The sequence below is a fragment of the Peromyscus californicus genome, unplaced genomic scaffold, assembly GCF_007827085.1.
Source record: "Peromyscus californicus insignis strain IS unplaced genomic scaffold, ASM782708v3 Scaffold_6__1_contigs__length_162567912, whole genome shotgun sequence".
Taxonomy (NCBI): domain Eukaryota; kingdom Metazoa; phylum Chordata; class Mammalia; order Rodentia; family Cricetidae; genus Peromyscus; species Peromyscus californicus.
In genome coordinates, this window is record NW_026294584.1 from 61023327 (window position 1) to 61042350 (window position 19024).

The window sequence follows — 19024 nt, forward strand, 5'->3', positions numbered from 1 at the left end:
TAAGGGCACACTGTTTATTACCTAGTTGTACATTTGTCTGATCATTTCCTTTGGATGATTTCCCAGATGACGATGGTAAGATACAGAGTTTGCACATTTTTTAGGACTTCTGCCACCGTTCTGACTCCCAGGGGTGGAGATAGCTTTTTCCCTGCCTGCTTCCCTGGCAGATGAGAAAAAAACGAAAACACCAAAAAGGCTTTCCCTGTGTCCACCTGTATTTCTTTGATTATAGCTTATTTGTTTTGCTATTTGATTGATTTTATTAGTGAGAATCTTTAAAGGTTTGTTGGGCTGAGGGTAGAATACTTGCTTATCCAACAGAGTCCTGGCTGGCAACACACACACACACACACACACACACACACACACACACACACAAAACCATACACACATGCACATACACACACAAAATCACACACACATGCTCACACACAGTCATTCATTCTCATTTGATTACACGCACATGCACACGCACACGCATATGCACATGCACACACACAGAGTCATTCATTCCCATTGATTGAATTCTGCTCCTTGTGCAGGTTCCTTTGGTTCGTTATTCCTGTATCTGTTCGGGCTTAAAGTAGGTTTAATCTCTCTTACTATTGATTTTTTTCTTAATTGTTGGTTTCTGTTTTCCGGGAGTCAGCCCCTCCACCCCACAGCAGATTTTCTTGTCAGCACTTTGGCCAGTGTGCTCTGAGCAGGGCCAACAGAGCTGGCCCCTGCTGTGTCTGAGGCCCTGTCCCTGACCACGGTGGTGCTTTATTGGACAGTGTTGCCTTTTCTTTCTCTCAGCTCCCCTCTCACGGCAGTTGGGGTACTACCCACAGCCCTGTCTCTTGCTTTTTAACTTGATGTTGCAGTAGAATGTGCACCCAGACCCAGCTTGGGCGTGGGATCAAAGTCAACCCTGAGACTAAAAGCCAAGATGGAGGAGGGTGAGGGGAATGTAGACCCCTCAGGTGTTCATGCCAGGCAGGGCCTTCTAGGCACAGCATTTGTGGGACAGCAAGTGTCTCTCTTGTTTGGAAGATATTTTCTGTTAACACCCTAACTACCCTGTGGTCTAGTCTTTATTCTGAAGAGACTTGTGGAGATTTGTCTGCTTTCCATGATTCAAAGTCCTGCTGCTTGGTTCTTGTCTCAAGTTTCTTCTCGACTTTCTACGTTGAAAGAAATAGTCAAAGTCTGTAAGAAATAGAGTTAAGAACCATGTTCTAGGGCTGGTGAGATGGCTCAGTGTATAAAAGCACTTGTTGCACAGGCCTAAAGGACCTGAGTTTGCTCCTTCAGTCTCTGTGTGTGTGTGTGTGTGTGTGTGTGTGTGTGTGTGTGTGTGTGCCCTGTGCCTAGGAGGATTCCTTCAGTCTCTGTGTGTGCCCTGTGCCTAGGAGGATTCCTTCAGTCTCTGTGTGTGCCCTGTGCCTAGGAGGATTCCTTCAGTCTCTGTGTGTGCCCTGTGCCTAGGAGGATTCCTTCAGTCTCTGTGTGTGCCTTGTACAAAAATAAATATACTCTTTCTATAAATGCCCATTTTTTATTTAGTCGTTCAACTAATTTCTTTTTCAGTTTTAAAGATTTATCTTTTATTTTGTGTGTGTATGTGTAGGCTTGAGTAGATGTAAATGAATGTACATCAGTGTGCAAGTGTTCTTGGAGGCCAGAAGAGGGCGTTGAATTCCCTGGAATTACAGATAGTTGTGAGCTGCCCCATGTGAGTATTGGGAACTAAATCGGGTCTTCTGCAAGAGCAGCAAATGCTCTTGCTATCTCTCTAGCTCCTAACAACTATTTTTGCTTATTTACTTTTTGTTGGGAGGACAACACAGGGTCTCCGTCTCTAGCCCTGGCTGACCTCAGACACACAGCCCACCCAGCCCCCCTGTCTCATCTTTGCAAGGGCTTGGGATTACAAGCAGATGCTAACTAACCATTCTCCAGCTAATAAATATTTATTTATTGAGCACTCACAAAGGTGACTGATGACAAATACATCTATTTAAAAGCATTGCAGTATATTCAGAAGTTTGGGGGTTTTGCATTTACTTACCATGTGCCACAGTGTGCATGCATGCAGAAATAAGTGAACAACTTTGGGAGTCAGTTCTTTCTTTCCATCACATGGATGCTGTGGATTGAATCCAGGTCATCCTGCTTGTTTGCAAATACCTTACCCTGGTTGAGCCTTCTTGCCAGCTGCCTCCCCCTGAATATCTTCTGAAAACCTAGAAGTACGACTTCTATGTGGAATAGTTCAAATATTAAGGGCTGTCCCTGTTCCCTGTGTGGGAGCCACGCTTCACACAGTTCTGTCCGGAGACAGAGATGGAGGATGACTCTGCCCTGCTCCTGGGAGACTGTGAAGTATGCCAGTCTGGAAGGCCCTGGGAGCTTTGCATCTGTCAGCGTCCAGGTCACGTGTTAGGGTTTTCCTGGGAGCAGGTGAGTGAACTAAAGGCCTCCCTCCATTCTGGCATTTCAGGCGGGGACTCTTGTAAGACCTTCTGTTTGTGGTTTACCTTAGTTCATGGTTAGAAGTATGGCCCTCACAGCAAGCTGGTGTACACGTTCTCCTCTAGAAACAGGAGGCACCGAAGGAGCTCCTCCAGCCCTCCCTAGCGCTTGCTCCTTGTTTTGTCTCTCATCTGTCGTCCCTCCCCCAGCCCCCCCTCAGCATCAGTGATAAAGAACAGAGTACTAAGCTAAGGAGTGACCCAGAGTGCTGCAGCAGTAAATACAGATACCATAGCTGACGCCTCTTGTCCCCATATCTGAGCCCGGCAGCCAGCAGGAAGCCTGTGGATGCGTTGGACCCTCTTGTCCTCTGCCATGTGTGACACTCATATGTCATACTGGAAGCCTCCTCAAGTCCAGCTTGGAGAGGCCTGAAGTGATCATCTTGTTAAGAGTTAATTCTCAACCAGGCAGTGGTGGCGCACACCTATAATCCCAGCACTTGAGAGGCAGAGGCAGGAGGATCTCTATGAGTTCAAGGCCAGCCTGGTGTACAGAGTGAGTTCCAGGACAGGCAGGGCTACACAGAGAAACCCTGTCTTGAAAAAACAAATGAACAACAACAGCAACAACAAAAAGAGTTAATTCTCTCCATCTTTGTCACTGCTAGGGGGAGATGCTGTCCTGTTTAGCATATTTAGATCCTCAGCATATCCGTATGGTCCAGAGTCTAGAGCCAGCTTCCTTGCCGACCCAGCAGCCCAAAAGATTCTTGGTGTGTGCACTTCTTTGTGTAGGACTTGAGACTTTAGAACCAACCCATCAGGGACAGACAGGCCACTGCCCTTTTATGTGTTCTTTCCTAGTGGCTACATCTCTGTCCATACACATTGGGTTAGACTGAACCTGTTCTTTCCCGAATTAGTGTCCCACCCCCAAAGCCACCTTCAGTCTACACATCCAGCCCCTTAACCCTGTCTCCTGCCAGATGCTGCCTGCCCTGCCTGTCACGATGACCTGAAGTAGCCATCAGTGAAAAGCGTGATCTTCCCAGCTTTGTTGCAGTCTGGGGGAAACGCTGTCCTGAACTCGTATTGACACATTGCCCAGCACAGCCTGCTCACTGTAGGTCCCACACACCTTTGCTTCTTCTGGCAGCCCCTCACCAGCCTGATTGACCTTGTCCACCTTTGACCCCTCCCCTCAAATACACAACCTTGCCTACTCTGATCATTTCCAGTGACTTGTCATCCCTAGTTGGCATGTGTCATGTGCTTGTGTCTGATGGAGCCTGAGCCTTGTGCCTGTGGCAGAGCTGTCCAGGCCGTTCCAGGTTCCCCGCCTAGGATCCTAGTATACTGCCCGCTGTGGTAGGTGCTTGACCCTCCAAGGAACCTTTCTGATTCCATGTTGGGTCAGAAAAGCCTGTATCTCCTGAGCCTGCTCCACTGGCACAGCTGAGGCCTTCTGGATTGGGGCCAGGGCTGCTCTGGAGTCGTGGAGCAGGCTGCCCGTGGACCTCTCCAGGACCAGCTGCAGCCAGAGCATTCAGTGTCTATGCTACCAGGTTGTTCTCTAGGAGCTGGTGTCAAGAGAGGCCATTTATGGTGGCGTATGTACTCTGCTGAGGCAGTGGGTCTTCTGACTCATGCCCTCTCTGTGGTAAGAGTGCCAGAGCAGCCAGTCATAAGGTTGGGTTTTTTGTTTATTTGGTTGATTGGTTGTAGTTTTTTTTTTTTTTTTTTTTTTTTTTCCTTCGAGACAAGGTTTCTCCGTGTAGCCCTGGCTGACCTGGAACTCACTCTGTAGACCAGGCTGGCCTCGAACTCACAGAGCTCTACCTGCCTCTGCCTCCTGAGTTCAGGGATTAAAGGTGTGCGCCACTGTGCCTGTCCATTCATGAGGTTTTTACTAGCCCAGGAGCTGTGGTCCATCTTAGGCAGGACCAGATGCCTCTGAGGACAGCATGGGGCCATCTCAAGTATGTGTCTTCCTTTCTCTGAGCTGTGGGACCTCCTTCTCAGTGACCTAGGCCTGCTGACAGGGATACATTCCATGGACTTTGAGCAATAGACCTTTATGGTGCTTGGAGTAGGGTAAGGAGAAAGACTGGACTGTTCCTCAGAGGAGGGCCTAGATAGGCCAAGTTCAGGAGGGTAGGGACAGCATCGCAGGAAGCTTGGCAGAGGATCACTTCCTGGATGCCCTGACTGCCCCATCTCTTTCTGCCTGGGAAGCCAGGGTGGACTGGTACAGTCCAGGAGGAGGGTACCATGGGGAGGGGGAAACTGAGGACTGGCAGAGGTGCGATCTGAACCTGGGGACAACAGTGCCACAGCCTTTTCTTTCAAGGTGCCCCAAACTTGATCAACAAAACAGTCTGCTTCTGTGACAAGCTAGAATGCAAGTGCTGGGCCAGGTACCCAGGCTGGGGTGTGAGTATATGAGAACTCTCCCATCGCTCTAAGTGGGAGACGGGCGTGTGTGTGTGTGTGTGTGTGTGTGTGTGTGTGTGTGTGTGTGTGTGTAAGCTAGCATCAAAGAAGAGCTGTGCTTTCAGAAAGCAAAGCCTCTTGTTTTAGCAGAATCCTGAGTGCACAAGATTCTGGCTGGAAATGGGTGCTGCCTAGTGGCCTGGGGCAAGGGTGGCTGAGCAGGTGCTGGTGGGTGCAGCACTAGCCTGCCGCCCTGACAAGCACTGCCAGACGCAGTTTCACTGGAGTAGTGGTTTTATTATGAAAATTGCTGCCGTAGTGTGTTTTTAAACCACGCAAACGTGCCACCCCTCACTCCAGCTCTTCCTGTGTTTGTGCTGCAAATGTCACAAGATTGACAGCTCTTGCTGTGGGTGATGAGGAGCTGCAGCATTCTGAGCTGGGGCTGCAGGACCAGCTCTTCCATCTCAGGTAGAAACGCAGGGAGAGAGGGACTTCGGTCCGGCACTTCTCTGCCTCACACACCTGTTCTTCTCCTAACAGTGTAAGTTTTGGACCATGCTTACAAGGTATTATTGATTCCACTTTTCAGGTGGGGAAACTGAGGTATGGAAAAGTTTTAAAAAATGGCTTAGGCTACTTGATCATCATGGTAGAACATTTGAGGCAGTAGAGCAGTAGCAACCAGATTTCCATGCCAAGAGCATATCTCCTGTCCTATGTTAGTAAGCTAGGTTGTAGGGAGATACATCCACACCCTGGGAACAAACTGTATACAGTCCTTCCCCCGTGGCATTAGTGTGCCTTGATGGCCCTTGCCTGTGTCTGTGGTTGTGCTGGGTGTTAGTGGAGAGAATGCCTCTCCCTTCCCCCGACAAATTCCGCTCTTGTCTGGCAGATGACTGGCGGTAGTGTTCACATGTTCTAATCCGTTACAAGCTTATCAGTATAATTACATCTCCCATCACACAGTGTGCATGTACTGGATAAGCAGCTAACATGCACCCTTCTGCAGAGAGCTCCTGCAAGTTGTTAAGAAATAGGTTTGCAAAACCCAAGAGAAAAGCAGGCAAAAAATAGGGCGAGAGAGACAAGAAAAAGAAACTCATGTGGTCAGTCACCATGGAAAGATGCTCTCCTAGCAGTCAGAGAAACCCTAAATGCAGAGCAAAACCTGAAAGTTCTGCTGGGGTGTGTGTGTGTGTGTGTGTGTGTGTGTGTGTGTGTGTGTGTGTGTGTGTGTGTATGTGTGTGTGTATGTGTGTGTGTATGTGTGTGTGTATGTGTGTGTGTGTGGGGGGGTGCATGCCATGCTTCTGATGGATGAGTATGATGCTGAGTGAGCCCCATAATATATGTAGCTTGAACTGATTCTCCAGCCTCACATCTCCCAAATGTTATGATTTTAAATAAATGCCATCATGGTAGGTTTATGGAGTGCGAGGGGTTGAACTCAGGTCTTTGTGCATCTAGACAAACGTTCTACCAAGCTCCAGCTTCACTTGCAGCCCCTCCACTTTTTGAGACAGGGTCTCTATTATGCAACCCTGGCTGGCCTGGAACTTTGAAACCTGTTTAAGACTGAGGGTAGTTCGGTGGTAGAGCCCTTACCCAGAATGCACGAGGCTCTAGGTCAGTGGTTCTCAAGCTTCCTAACGTCGTGACCCTTTAACACAGCTCCTCATGTTGTGGTGACCTCCAACCATAAAATTATTTTCGTTGCTACTTCATAACTATAATTTTGCTACTGTTATGAATCTTAATGTAAATATTTGTGTTCTGATGGTATTAGGGGGCTGGTGTGAAAGGCCGAGAACCACTGCTCTAGGTTCAATCCCCACTGCTGGAGGGGAAAAAAGAGAAACAGAAACCCATTCAGCTGAGTGAAGCAGAATTTTATTTATGTATTTATTTTGGTTTTTTGAGACTGGATTTCTCTGTGTAACAGCTCTGACTGTACTGAAACTCGCTCTGTAGACCAGGCTGGCCTCAGACTCAGAGATCCACCTGCCTCTGCCTCCAAGTGCTAAGATTAAAGGTGAGTCCCACCACTGCCTGGCTGTGAAGCAGAATTTTAGTTCATAGAACTTCAGCTATTTTTTGTTTGTTTGTTTGCTTGGTTGCCTTTTTAAAAAGACAGTCTTACTCTAGGAGCCTGGCTCCAGATTCATGGCGATCCTGCCTCAGCCTGGCATCCTCAGTGCTAGGATTATAGGCATGAGGCCCCACATCTGGCTGTGTGTGTTCAGTTTTGAAGGAAGAGACCATTTTTAAAAACAGATGAAAGGTCAGGCAGTGATGGCGCACACCTTTATTCCCAGCACTTGGGAGGCAGAGGCAGGTGAATCTCTGTGAGTTCACCACCAGCCTGGTCTACAGAGTGAGTTCCAGGACAGCCAGAGCTGTTACACAGAGAAACCCTATCTCAAAAAACAAAACAAAACAAAAAATCACACGAAAGAAGGAAATAGGTCAGGGGTGCTGCCGCACAATCACTGCTTTCTGGCCCAGAGGGTCTGAATTGGATTAAAGAGGAACCAGCAAGTGTACACACACACGCGTACGTGTGCACATACACACACCACGCACAGGTGTAGAGCTGCTGGTGCAGGTCAGAGCAGGGCCAGCGTTAGGAGCATTCCCAAGGCCTTAGAAGTGCGGGCAGAAGTCTCTGCCCTCTCTATCTGGAGTTGCCACAGCTGACTGCAAGAAGTCATGAAATCTCACTAACAGTGCTAGGAGATATATATCTCAGAAGCCTGAGGTTTTGACCACGGAATCTGGAGTTCTGGGCCCGGTCTGGGCTCTGCCACCCATAGGCTGTGCAACCTTGGGTAGCACACTTCCCTTCCCTGAGCATCACAGTTACCGCCTCCAAAAAACTAAGCTGTGGATTCTGGCCTGGAATCCCGGCAGGCTGAAGGGGACTGGGAACCTCCTAAAAGCCACCTCAGCATAGAGGTTTTTCTATAAGGTCCTTATTTTATAGTGTCCTTGGGCAAAGAATCATAACAAATTACCCAGGAGCCAGATAGCAATTCATTGTCTTATTTCAGTAATGCAAAAGTCTGATGAAATCAAGACGCCATGAGGGCCACACTGCTTCTGAAGGTACTAGGAGCACATCTGTCACATCCTTGACTTATAGATGGCCATTGCCTTCTCCTTCTGTCTCCGTGTGGCTCCGGCTGGCCTCTACTCACTGGAGCTGAGAATGATCTTGAACTCTGATCCTTCTGCCTTCTGAGGATTGGGATGACAGGGTGCTCTAAGTGGCTGGCTTATGTTATGCTGGGGATCATTACTAGGGCTTTGTGCATACTAAACAAACACTCTGCTAGCTGAGCTGCATCTCCAGCTCTACTGTGCCTCTTTATATTAGCATCCTCCTGCATGGTTAGGCCAAATGTCCCCTTTTTACAAGGACACTGCGGTCAGGGTCAGGTGCCCACTCTACTCCAGTCTGACCTCCTCATCTTAAGTAACCACGTGTATAATAACCATTTTCACAGGTTATGTCTGAGATCTAGAGGTAGGACCTCAAATCTCCAGGGTCCCCCAACTTGGAATGCTAGAGTAAAGGCAGAGGAGACCAGCCTGGGCTGGCTGCCCTGCGAGATGTGAAACTGCAGGCCTTGGGCTGAGTTCCTGCCTAGCCTGTAGGCCTCTGGCACTGGTTTTAACCACCCGCCTCCCGTCTCTCACAACCCTCTCCTACCCAGAGGGACCTGCACCTTTTACTGCCCCTGCTGCCCACCAGGCCCCAAGACCCTGCCGTTGCTCTGTGTACAGCTTGAGCTGGGAAGGTGGGAGTTTTCTGTTTTATACACCAAATCTGAGGTTCAGCAAGGTTTTGATGAAGGTAGGTGGTCACACAGCCAGCAGGTCCTGTATTAGCTGCTCTTTGTGTTGCTGTTACCCCATACCTGGCCAAAAGGAAAGGTTTATCTTGGTTCGCAGTTTGAGTATACCGTCCATCGCAGTAGGGAAAAGCATGGCAGTGGAATGTGGGGCAGTTGGCCACGCGTTCTGAAGTCAAGAAACAAGGAGAGATAACTGCTGCTGTCCACTCCCTCTGTCCTTTTTCAGTCCAGGACTCAGCTTACGGAATGGTGGCACCCAGATTCAGGCGTGTGCCTTTCCACCTCAGCTAATCCAACCTAGAGACTTCCTTACAGACTTGCTCAGCAGTTGGACTCCTGGGTGATTTTAGTTTCTGTCAAGTTGATAATTAATATTAATCCATCACGGTGCTGGAGGGGGAGTTTGAGCCCAGATTGTGCTCTTCTTCTTTGGGCTTGTGTGGATTGTGCTCCTTGTGACTTACTGTCTCAACAGACTGTCCCCGCCAGGAACTGTCTCTCTGAGGCCCATCTCCTTCTCCTTAGGAAAGCCTGGTACATAATTCATGTGTTGCTGAAACTCTGTGGAGTTCCGCTGGGAAACAAAAAGCACATGAGGAAGAAATCTCAGAGTGGAGAGAGTTAGATGATGTTGACAGGGACCGCTGAGATCCTGTAGTCTTCCAGGGGAGGGACAGTTCCACTGAGATCCTGATGACCAAAAGGACAAGGAAGGGGTGGAGACTGTACAGAGAAGTTGAGATAAGAGTGAGATCAGGCAGGGTCAGGGTGCAAACACATGGGCAGAGTACAGGGTGGTATGGACTGCAGCGCTTCACTCACAGTGACAAGGTCGTGGTTTTAAAAGGTCATATCCCCAAGTGGGCATGAATGTATATGTCAGTGTGGTGGCAGACGGTGTAAGGAGACCGTTAGGAAGTTGATGTGGGGCATAGGTGGACTACTGGACAAAGGAGCCTCTTGGAGAGAGTGCTGATAGAACGGCCAGGATCGGTATGAGGTGGTGGGAATAGGCATGAGTGCCCTTGCTTCTTTGGCTGGAGCACCTAGGGGCAGATGCTCTGCCATTTGCCTGGGCAGAAGCAATTTGGAGGCGGAACTTTGCGGTGAGTTGTTGCTGCAGTGTCCCCAACCCAAGGGCCTTTTCTCTTGATTCCCTGACACCTGACCTGGATACCTGTGTTGTGGGAGGAGCCTGCCAGACGCATCAGTTGCCCTCATCCTAGGGAGGTGCATTATATGCCTCAGGCAACTTAGAGCTGAGTGTGGCTAGCCCAAGGGCCCTGCTGCTAGCATGCCTGCTGCAAGAAGGTGTTCTGCTGCCACCTTGTGGCCAGAAAGAGCCAGGCTGGTCTTGGAGGCTCGGTGGACACACACAGGCCACACCTGAAGACACCTAATCCATTCCTTGGGAAGCCAGGTGCAAGCCGTGGTCTCCAAGCAGAAGCTTCTCCTTCCTCTGTCTTATAGAATGACAGCCACCAGTTTCTTGTGGACTGTGTAGGCTGTGGCAGTCACGTGCTCATCAGTGCATCAGTAGCAGGCACTAGGTGACTGGAGACTAGGTGGAGGCCCCTGGGAGTTAGGCTTAGCTGCCCTCCCCCTCGGCTGAGGAATCAGTATTCTCTTCCCAGGTGTGGCTCACATCTCATCCCTGCCCATGGGGTCCTTCTCTTTCTGCCTAGGCCTTCTCTGTGCCCAGAGACCTCTGTGCAGTGGGCTTGAGGCCCCGGGCTGAACAGGGCCAGAGGGTTGCTCAGTGCTTGCCTTCTGCACACTCTGGCCAAGGAAGAAATTGTTCATCCTGACCTAGAATGCAGTCAGGGTCTGTGAGAGATGCATCACTAATCCTTCAGAAACTTCCAAAGGAGCCACTCAGCCCCTGTGGGACAGATGCAGCCTGGCACTTAAGAGAGCTGTAAGAAACAGCTGCCCTGAGGGAGGGCTGGGTTTGTGGGGTTTGGGTCCTGTTTGGACAGTTCCAGCACAGAGCTTTCAAGGGCAGCGTTATTGCTCTTTGTAGGTAATGGCTGTGTGGAGCAGAGTTGTGATTATTACGTGCATTTGGAGCAGGTGTGTGAATGTGTGTACATGGCTGGAACGCGCCCCTCCCAGCTGTGTCCGTCGTCGTCCGTGTCGTGTCCGTCCCCCCCCCCCCCCCCCCCCCCCCGCTAAACAGCCCACCCGCTAGGCACCTTGTCCTCTATCCCCTTCAGTCCTCAACACTGGTTCCTCAGCTACTGCCTTGTGCTTGCATTTTCATTTGGGGAGGGGCTGTACTGGGCAGTTCTGTTCTTTTGTGGAAGAATAGTTCCTATGCATGGGACAGATAGGACAGACAGATGGAGGCAGGGAACTGTTTAGTTAGGTTTCTGTTGCTGTGATAAACAACGTGACCATAGCACCTTAGGAAGGAGAAGCCTTGCTTTGCCTACGCTTCCACATCACAGTCCATCATTGAGAGAAGTTAGGGCAGGAACTAAAGCAGAGCACACAAAGAGTGCTGCTCATTGGCCTGTTCCTCATGGCTCGCTCGGCCCACTTTCTTACAGGCCCAGGCCATCTGCCCGGGGTGGCCCCACCCACAGCAGGTGGAGCCCTTCCACATCGTAGTAATCATTAATCAAGAAAATGCCCCCCCCCACTTGGCAATCTTATGGAGGCATTTTCTCAATTTAGATTCCCTCTTCCACCAGATGTGATGGTGCACGCCTTTAATCCCAGCAGTTGGGAGGCAGAGGCAGGAGGATATGAGTTGGAGACCAGCCTGGTCTACAGTGTGAGTTCTAGGACAGCCTGGGCTATACACAGAGAAACTCTGTCTGGAAAAACTTCAAAAGAACAAAACAAAGATTTCCTCTTCCCGATGTGTCTAGGTTTGTGTCAAGTTGACAAAGCCAACCAGCACAGGAAGTTAAGTAAAAAGACTGCATCCCTCTAGTCTGCAGCTCGGGAAGGTGTGAGTCAAGAGTGCTGGAGTTGTGTCGGTGTTCCTGGGCCTGCCTGAGATCCTGGGAAAGGCTCCTCTGTGGAACCGCCTATTACATCTATTGCGAGGAACAGGGAAGCAACCATCCCTTCCACTCTTAATAACTAGTCCCTTGAGATCGCAGAATGCCCCAACAAGAATGAAGAATGCCCCAGAGATCCAGCCCAGGACTTGAAAGTTTCCAGCTCTCCTTTCTGGGAGCACCTAGATTGGAGAGGCCCAGCCTTCCCAGGCATTCCCCCTAACCCAGCCCCCTCAGGAATGTGCTGCTTTCTTTCATCTGCTCCTTCTCACTGGGACCATGGGATTCTGAAACTGGATGGGACGTGGAGTTGGGCTGGGCTGGGTGGAGACAACCGGGAGGATGATCAGTTTCCAGGGACACTCAATCAAGCACTAACCTAAACTGGTTTCTCCCGATCTGTTCGTGGTGCCCGTGGCTGTCCTCTGGATGATGGAAGCTGGCTGTCTGGGCCAGGGGACTCAGTGTGCTGATAGTGCCATGTCCATCATAGTATGGAGCTTCTGCCCCATGCTGGGGTGAACCTGAATTGTCTGGAGATTGTGTGCAGCCCATCCTACGAATGCTTAAAAGACATTGAAATGAGGGGTGTTTTAGTTTCCAGTGTCAGCTCAGGCAGTGACCACAAATTGTCACTGCTGTCACTTGGACCTAGCAGCAGGGGGCTCAGGAGTTACTCCCGGGCACTGAGGTTTTGCCTTTGGTTTTTCCTGCTGCTCTTTGGTCTAGTCCAAACAAAACTGTATCTTCTGCGTTTTATAATCTCCAAAGAAAAAGACTTCCTCAGTCATCAGCAGCAGCTGCTGTAGCATCAAGCACCTCTTAGCCTTAAGAACGTCAGAGCCGAAAATGGAGATACTGTCACTTTGCTAAGTTCTCTAGTTTATAGACAGACGTCTGAAGCTCAGAGATGGCACAAGATTTGCCTGTCTGTCTCCTGGCTCAGAATTTGAGCTGCTAACGAATTTGGCTGGCCCTGGGGTCCTTGGTTTTGGTCCTCTCTCTTCGGAGAATGAAAAAATGGCTAACTTTTCTCCAAAACGGTGCTTTGTGGGGGGTGTGCTTGGGGACTGTTATTTATTTGGCCTGCTCTTAATGACAGCTCCTCACCTACCTGCCCAGTCTTAGGAGGAGCCCTGGCTGGAATTTCCTGTTTTCTGAGGGCTCCCAGGGGCTGCCCTAGTAGGCCGGCTGCCCTGCGCCGCCGCCGTTCCTGGGTGTTCCAGGCCAGACTTGCCGCCTCTCCTGGTTAGGCTGGCTCCAGGCCCTTCCAGGTCTGGGCTTGCAGGCTCGAGGTGGAGGAGTTGAGGGACTCGGTTGGCCCGCACCAGGTGCCCAGAGGCCGGAGGTCCGTGCGCCCCGGCCGCGGCCCCGGCCCGGGCCCAGCCCCGCGTCCCTCGCCATGGGCCTGGCCTTCGCCTGTGGGCCCTGAGCATGGAGCGGGGCTGGCCGCCGGGGGAGAGCTGCAGCGGGGAGCGGCCCGCCGTCTGCCGCCGCGCCCTCAGCGTCTGCGACTCGCTGGACCTGCACAGCGCCCCGACCGACCGGACCGCCGCCGCCCTGCAGGCCGCCTTGTGCGCCGCGCGCGAACAGCCTGCGCGGCCGCGGAGCGTGTGCTCCGGGACTCCGGGGTCGGCGCCGTCCGGCGCGCGCGGCCTGCTGCTCGGCCTCCTGCGCCCGCGCCACGGCCGTCGGGGCCCTGCGCCCTCGGAACGGCCCGTCTCGCCGGCGCCCAGCCCGGAGCCCAGCCCCGTGCCCGCTCGGCGCAGCCGCGGTGCCGGGGAGCGGGCGTCCAGGCCACGGCCCACCAGCATGACGTTCCTGGAGGTTAACCGTCTAGAGCTGGCGGCGGCGACGGAGGCGCCGGGCGCAGGGCTTGGCCGCACGGGGAGCTCGGGCTTCCTGCGGGGCGCGTCGCTGTGGAGTAGCCAGCGCTGGCAGGTGTTCCGCGGCGGCGGCGGCGGCGGGCGCAGCGCGGAGAGTCCCCGGCGCGGCCTGTCTGCGCTCAGGAAGAGCTTCAGCTTCCGTCTGCGCCGCGGCCAGGAGATACGGCGCTCCGAGTCGGGGCTGCTTGCCCGGCCGCCCCGCACGCGCACCCGCAGCGACGGCGACGCCAGCTCCCTGGGTACTTTCCCCAGCCGCCGAGACCTGCTGGGCGCCGACACCCCGTGCGCGCCGCCGGAGCCCGGCCGCCCCCGCGCCGCCGCCAGCCTCTGGAAGCTGCTCACCAGCCGCTTCCGCAGGAGGGAGCCCGCACCCGCGGCGCCGCTGTGGAGCCGCCGGGCAGCCGCGGCCCCGGGACTCCTGGGCGCTTCGAGCGGTAAGGGGGAACGCCAGGGGGAACGCCGTGCGCCGTGGTGGCCTCTTTGGTTGGAGTCTGGCCGAAAACAGTTTGTGTGAGAAACGGTCTGAACCTACCTGGTAGAGACCGGTGGGTACACATTGCCTGGAATAGCTGGGTCTGACCCAAGTGCCCCTCGCCGCCTAGTTGGTATGTGTAGGGTCGTTGGAAGTGTCCAGAGGAGATAGCAGTGGCAGAGAATTCCAGGCAATGGCACTGTTCATAGCATCTTGGCGTGGTGTCCTAGGAGACCTGAAGGACCTGGGTTACGGTGCCACCCTCTTTCTACACAGTGGATAGAGTCCAGTATGGCTGCTCAGGAACGGAGCTCTAGGCTGGGCTGGAGAGTTTCCTAACTGGGAGCTGGGACCTCTCGCTCTAGCTGCCTCTGCAGCTGAGGTCAGGGACTGATTGTGGACTTGAATGAGATAATGCTGTGAAACATCTGTGGGCCGGGCCAGTGAGTGGGATCTGGGCCGGTCAGCAAGCACTGCCCAAAGTCCAGCCCAGGCCAGGCCATCGAGACTTGCTGGGGAATAAATGAGCCCTGGCTGTCAGGTCGGGGGGGCACTGAGTAGCAAGAGGCTTTCCTTCCCGAGGACCTCGTGAGTCTTAGGGGGCCAGTGGTGCTGGGTGTGGTCTAATGAGAGGGAGCCTGGGGGCTGGTCTCCTGCAGAGGTGCTGGGGAGAAGCCCTGGCAGGGCCTGGTAGATGTGCCTCATTGGACCTGCCTTTACAGTACTGGGCCAGGTGAGACTCCTCCCTCTTCACCCTGGCTCAGGAATGTGGTAGGTGGCCCCACCCTGCCAAGGGTGAGCTGTTCCTACTCGCAGGAAGGAGACTGGTCCCCCTTGCCAGGGCCCTGCCTATTTTGGGTCTGGCCTGAGACCTGCTAGAGTAGCCTCTCACCTGGGTGAGAGGCATCCAGGCACCAGGCCAGGTGAGCTCATGTGGAATCTATGCCCCTGATGGAGCATGCAGAAGACAAGGAGGGACTCCCAGCCCTGTCCTGAACACTGTCTGCCCTGTTCCCTAGGAAGTTAGGGGTGAGGGTCAAGGTCCCATGGAGGACAGTAATCTCCTCTGGCCTTGACTGACAGACGGGTATTGTAGGTGGCAGTGGTGAAGGTTAGGGCAGGTGTGTGGACCACTCTGGCCCTGATGGAACGGCTCTGTCTGTCTGTCTTTGCAGACTCATTTGTGAACAGTCAGGAGTGGACCCTGAGCCGCTCTGTGCCGGAGCTTAAAGTGGTGAGTGGGCCCATGGGAGGCCCAGAGGCCCGGTGGCTGGGTGGGCCAGGCTTTATTTAGGTTGTGGGTCTGGACATTGGTTCTCCGGACTGCCATTCTTTCCTCTGTTGCCTCCCTCCCTCCCTCCCCTCGCATTTCCTGGGTCCCTTTCTACCTCGCCAACCTGCATGAGCTTTCCTTACTCTTAAGCACCAGTCCTACTTTTTCCTTGTGCCTTCTGACCACCGATTTACCCATTCCACTTCTGCAGGGCATAGTGGGGAACCTGTCTAGTGGGAAATCAGCCTTGGTGCACCGATATCTGACAGGGACCTACGTCCAGGAAGAGTCCCCTGAAGGTGAGCTAGGCTGCCCTAGAGGCTGGCCATAGGTTGCCTGTTCCTCCACTCTTGTGTCATGTGGAGCTCACTCCTGCCCATCTCTTCCCTTCTCCCCGGGAACCCAGGGCTTCTGCATGTGCACACATGCACACACACACACACACACACACACACACACACACACACACACACACACACACACACGTGTTCCCTCCTCCACATTTGGTCCTGACCTCTGTTCTGTCCTAGGAGGTCGATTTAAAAAGGAGATTGTGGTGGATGGCCAGAGTTACCTGCTGCTGATCCGAGATGAAGGAGGCCCCCCTGAGCTCCAGGTGATGCTCCTTTTGACATGCCTGCCTAGTGCCCCAGTTCAGCAGGGCAGTGGGTGCTCACTCTGCTTATCTCCCCAGTTTGCTGCCTGGGTGGACGCAGTGGTGTTTGTGTTCAGCCTGGAGGATGAGATCAGCTTCCAGACGGTGTACAACTACTTCCTGCGCCTCTGCAGCTTCCGGAATGCCAGCGAGGTGCCCATGGTGCTGGTGGGCACACAGGGTGAGGCAGGGCATGCTGTATGGCAGGGTATGGTGGTGGACCATTGAAGTCTCCATAAACAGGCCTTGACACCCCCAGCTGACCTGTGACAGGCTCTTAACCACCATGGGGCCTGAAACCCAAGGTCTTTAATTTGGTTTTCTCTGGAAATCTATAATTATTGTGTCCATAGTTTTCACTATTATTATTTATTTATGAAACAAGGTCTCACTCTGTAGCCCCGGCCGACCTTAAATTGCGGTTCTCTTGCATTAGCTCCCCAAATCTCAGATTATAGGCATGTGCTATGACACTGGGTTCTACCCACATTTGTTTCCATTGAATGAGCAATTAAGTCATTGGTTTGTTTTCCCTCAAAAAGGCATTTGTAGAATGAAACAAGGTTCAAGCACCTGAGTTCTCCCTGCTCTGTGCACCCCACTTGGGCCTCTGCCTGCCCACCAGTGCATAACCCTCTATTGCTTCTCAGCCAGCTGAGTGATTCCCCCATCTTCCGACAGATGCCATCAGTGCCGCCAATCCCCGGGTCATTGACGACAGCAGGGCCCGAAAGCTGTCCACAGACCTGAAGCGCTGTACCTACTACGAAACATGTGCAACTTATGGGCTCAATGTGGAGCGAGTCTTCCAGGACGGTAACTCAGGACCCAGAGCTGGGTGTAGGGTGGCTTTGTGGCAAGGAATTAGTACCACGTGTATTGGGGGAGCTGCCAAGCTGGGCTTTCTACCCCTCTCTCCAGCAAGTAGAATTGACTTTGCTATTCCCTGCAGTGGCCCAGAAAGTGGTAGCCTTGCGGAAGAAGCAGCAGCTGGCCATTGGGCCCTGCAAGTCCCTGCCCAACTCACCCAGCCACTCAGCCGTGTCTGCTGCCTCTATCCCGGCTGTACATATCAATCAGGTGCGGTCACCTCCTGTACTCCCGGGCCTTGTGTGTCTGTTTCTCAGCACCTCTGCCTCATGCTTATCACCCTTGCTCATCTCTCTAAACTCGTAACCTTGCTTGTGGCTCCAGTTCTGTGTAGTCTGCATGGTTGGCCTTGGTCTGGCCTTTTCCTTGTGGTGACTGCCCCTTGTCCCAGTTTCTGTGCTATTCACTCCACTGTCTTCTCCCCGCCCCAACTACTTTAGCTAAGACATCACAAACACATGCTCTAGTGAACTCCGTTTAAATGGTCTCCTAAGCTACTGCTTAAGGAAACCTTATGTAGCAGGCACAGAAAGGAAAGAAAGTTCTGGTGTGCTCACCACTCCTCTTTAAGGCAGACCTGACCCTGTCTTCTCTAATGGACAAACACTTCCACATGGTTGCAGGTGCAATGCCTTCTTCCCAGAGAGGAGGAAGTGGCTAACAGCCCCAGGCCCACTGGGCACTAAGACTAGCCCTCTGTGCCCTGTGGCAGTGTTTTTATCTTGGAAGAGCAGCACATCCTCATGAGGGTGCTTGGATTTCAGCTTCACTCGGAATGTGCAGATTGCTCCTGCCATTGCATGTCCTACTGTGTCATTTGGACACTGGTCTGTGTCTGGGCCTGGTCCAGGGTTGGTGTCTGACACTTGACATGTGGGCCAGTGCTTGGTTCCATAGCTGCATACCCTTCCTGCCCTGCCTCGCCGCCCTTTGCTGCAAGCCCAGAGTCATCCACAGTGGTTAGTGATCAGCCACTATGCTTTCTAATGACAGCTTGGTTACAGTGCCAGGACCCTTCTTCTTAGGACTTGTGACAGGGCACAAGGATTCTTCACACCATTCCTCAATGAAAAGAGGAGGGAGGAGAGGGGAAGGAGGGGGCAGAGAAGAATGTCTTTATATCTTTGTGTGGTACACCTACCCTCCACCAGACAGGGCCAAGGTCACACCCTGCCCCTTTGCCGTGGGCCTGCCCTTGGGAGGCTGCTGAGGCCAGGAGTACATTGCAGTCCCTTGGTCCGTTTAGTGTTGGAGATGGGGCCTGGCACTCTAGTGAGGCCCGATTTCCACGCACCATCTTTCTGGTCCTGGGAAGACACTTCTGTGTGCTCTGTCTCCATCCTATAAACGTTTTTGGCTTTCTTTTTCTCCTCCTCTTTCATCCCCACCTGCAGCTTATTGTGCGCGGCAGCCTTTGCTCTGTTCTGCACTATACCTCAGACTGGTCCTGATGCTTTCCCGATGCTGTTCTATGCCATACACTTTGTCAAAGTAAACCTGAGACTACCCAACACCCTGAGCCCAGCCCCAGCTCAGGGAACCCAACCCCCTCGGCCCTTCTGCCCCCGATTTTGCGGATTCAGAAATGGTGACCTACTTTCTCGTCCCAGACCACCTGCAAACTATGATGCCACTGCTTGTTCACTTTCAGGCTGTGTCCCTGATTTTGGAATGTTAGCTTGTGCCCCGATATAGTTCTCAGGTTGGCACAGAAGCATCCCCATCCAGTCCCTTCCAGAGCCCCAGACCAAAGATGTAAAGTTCCTCATGGTAGCTAGCAGTTGGATTCTGTTGGCCTCCAGGACGTGCTAGCCCCCCTCAGTACCACCTTTCGGAGCCGGTGGCCCTTCTGCTGCCTCTCGTGCTGTCCACCCCCTGCCCAAGTCACGCTCAGCAGCCCTCTCTATTCTTAGGCCACGAATGGCGGCAGCAGCGCCTTCAGTGACTACTCGTCCTCAGTCCCCTCCACCCCCAGCATCAGCCAGCGGGAGTTGCGCATCGAGACCATCGCTGCCTCCTCCACCCCCACGCCCATCCGCAAGCAGTCCAAGAGGCGCTCCAACATCTTCACGGTACGTGCCCGTCCTCCTCCCTGCCCA

The 19024-nt window shown here is 52.9% G+C and overlaps 1 protein-coding gene across 4 annotated transcripts in view; it reads left to right on the plus strand.

The window, feature by feature from the left end:
* The window catches only part of Agap3 (ArfGAP with GTPase domain, ankyrin repeat and PH domain 3), a 53955-nt gene that overhangs the window by 10253 nt on the left and 24678 nt on the right, over positions 1–19024 (plus strand). For 3 of the 4 annotated variants that reach the window (XM_052722301.1, XM_052722302.1, XM_052722303.1), the window contains exons 2-8: positions 15303–15361; positions 15612–15699; positions 15931–16016; positions 16095–16236; positions 16737–16871; positions 17008–17135; positions 18839–18997. In XM_052722301.1, the coding sequence (XP_052578261.1) occupies positions 15303–15361; positions 15612–15699; positions 15931–16016; positions 16095–16236; positions 16737–16871; positions 17008–17135; positions 18839–18997 (797 nt within the window). The remainder of the gene's footprint in view (positions 1–15302; positions 15362–15611; positions 15700–15930; positions 16017–16094; positions 16237–16736; positions 16872–17007; positions 17136–18838; positions 18998–19024) is intronic. The other variant, XM_052722304.1, reaches the window with a different exon arrangement.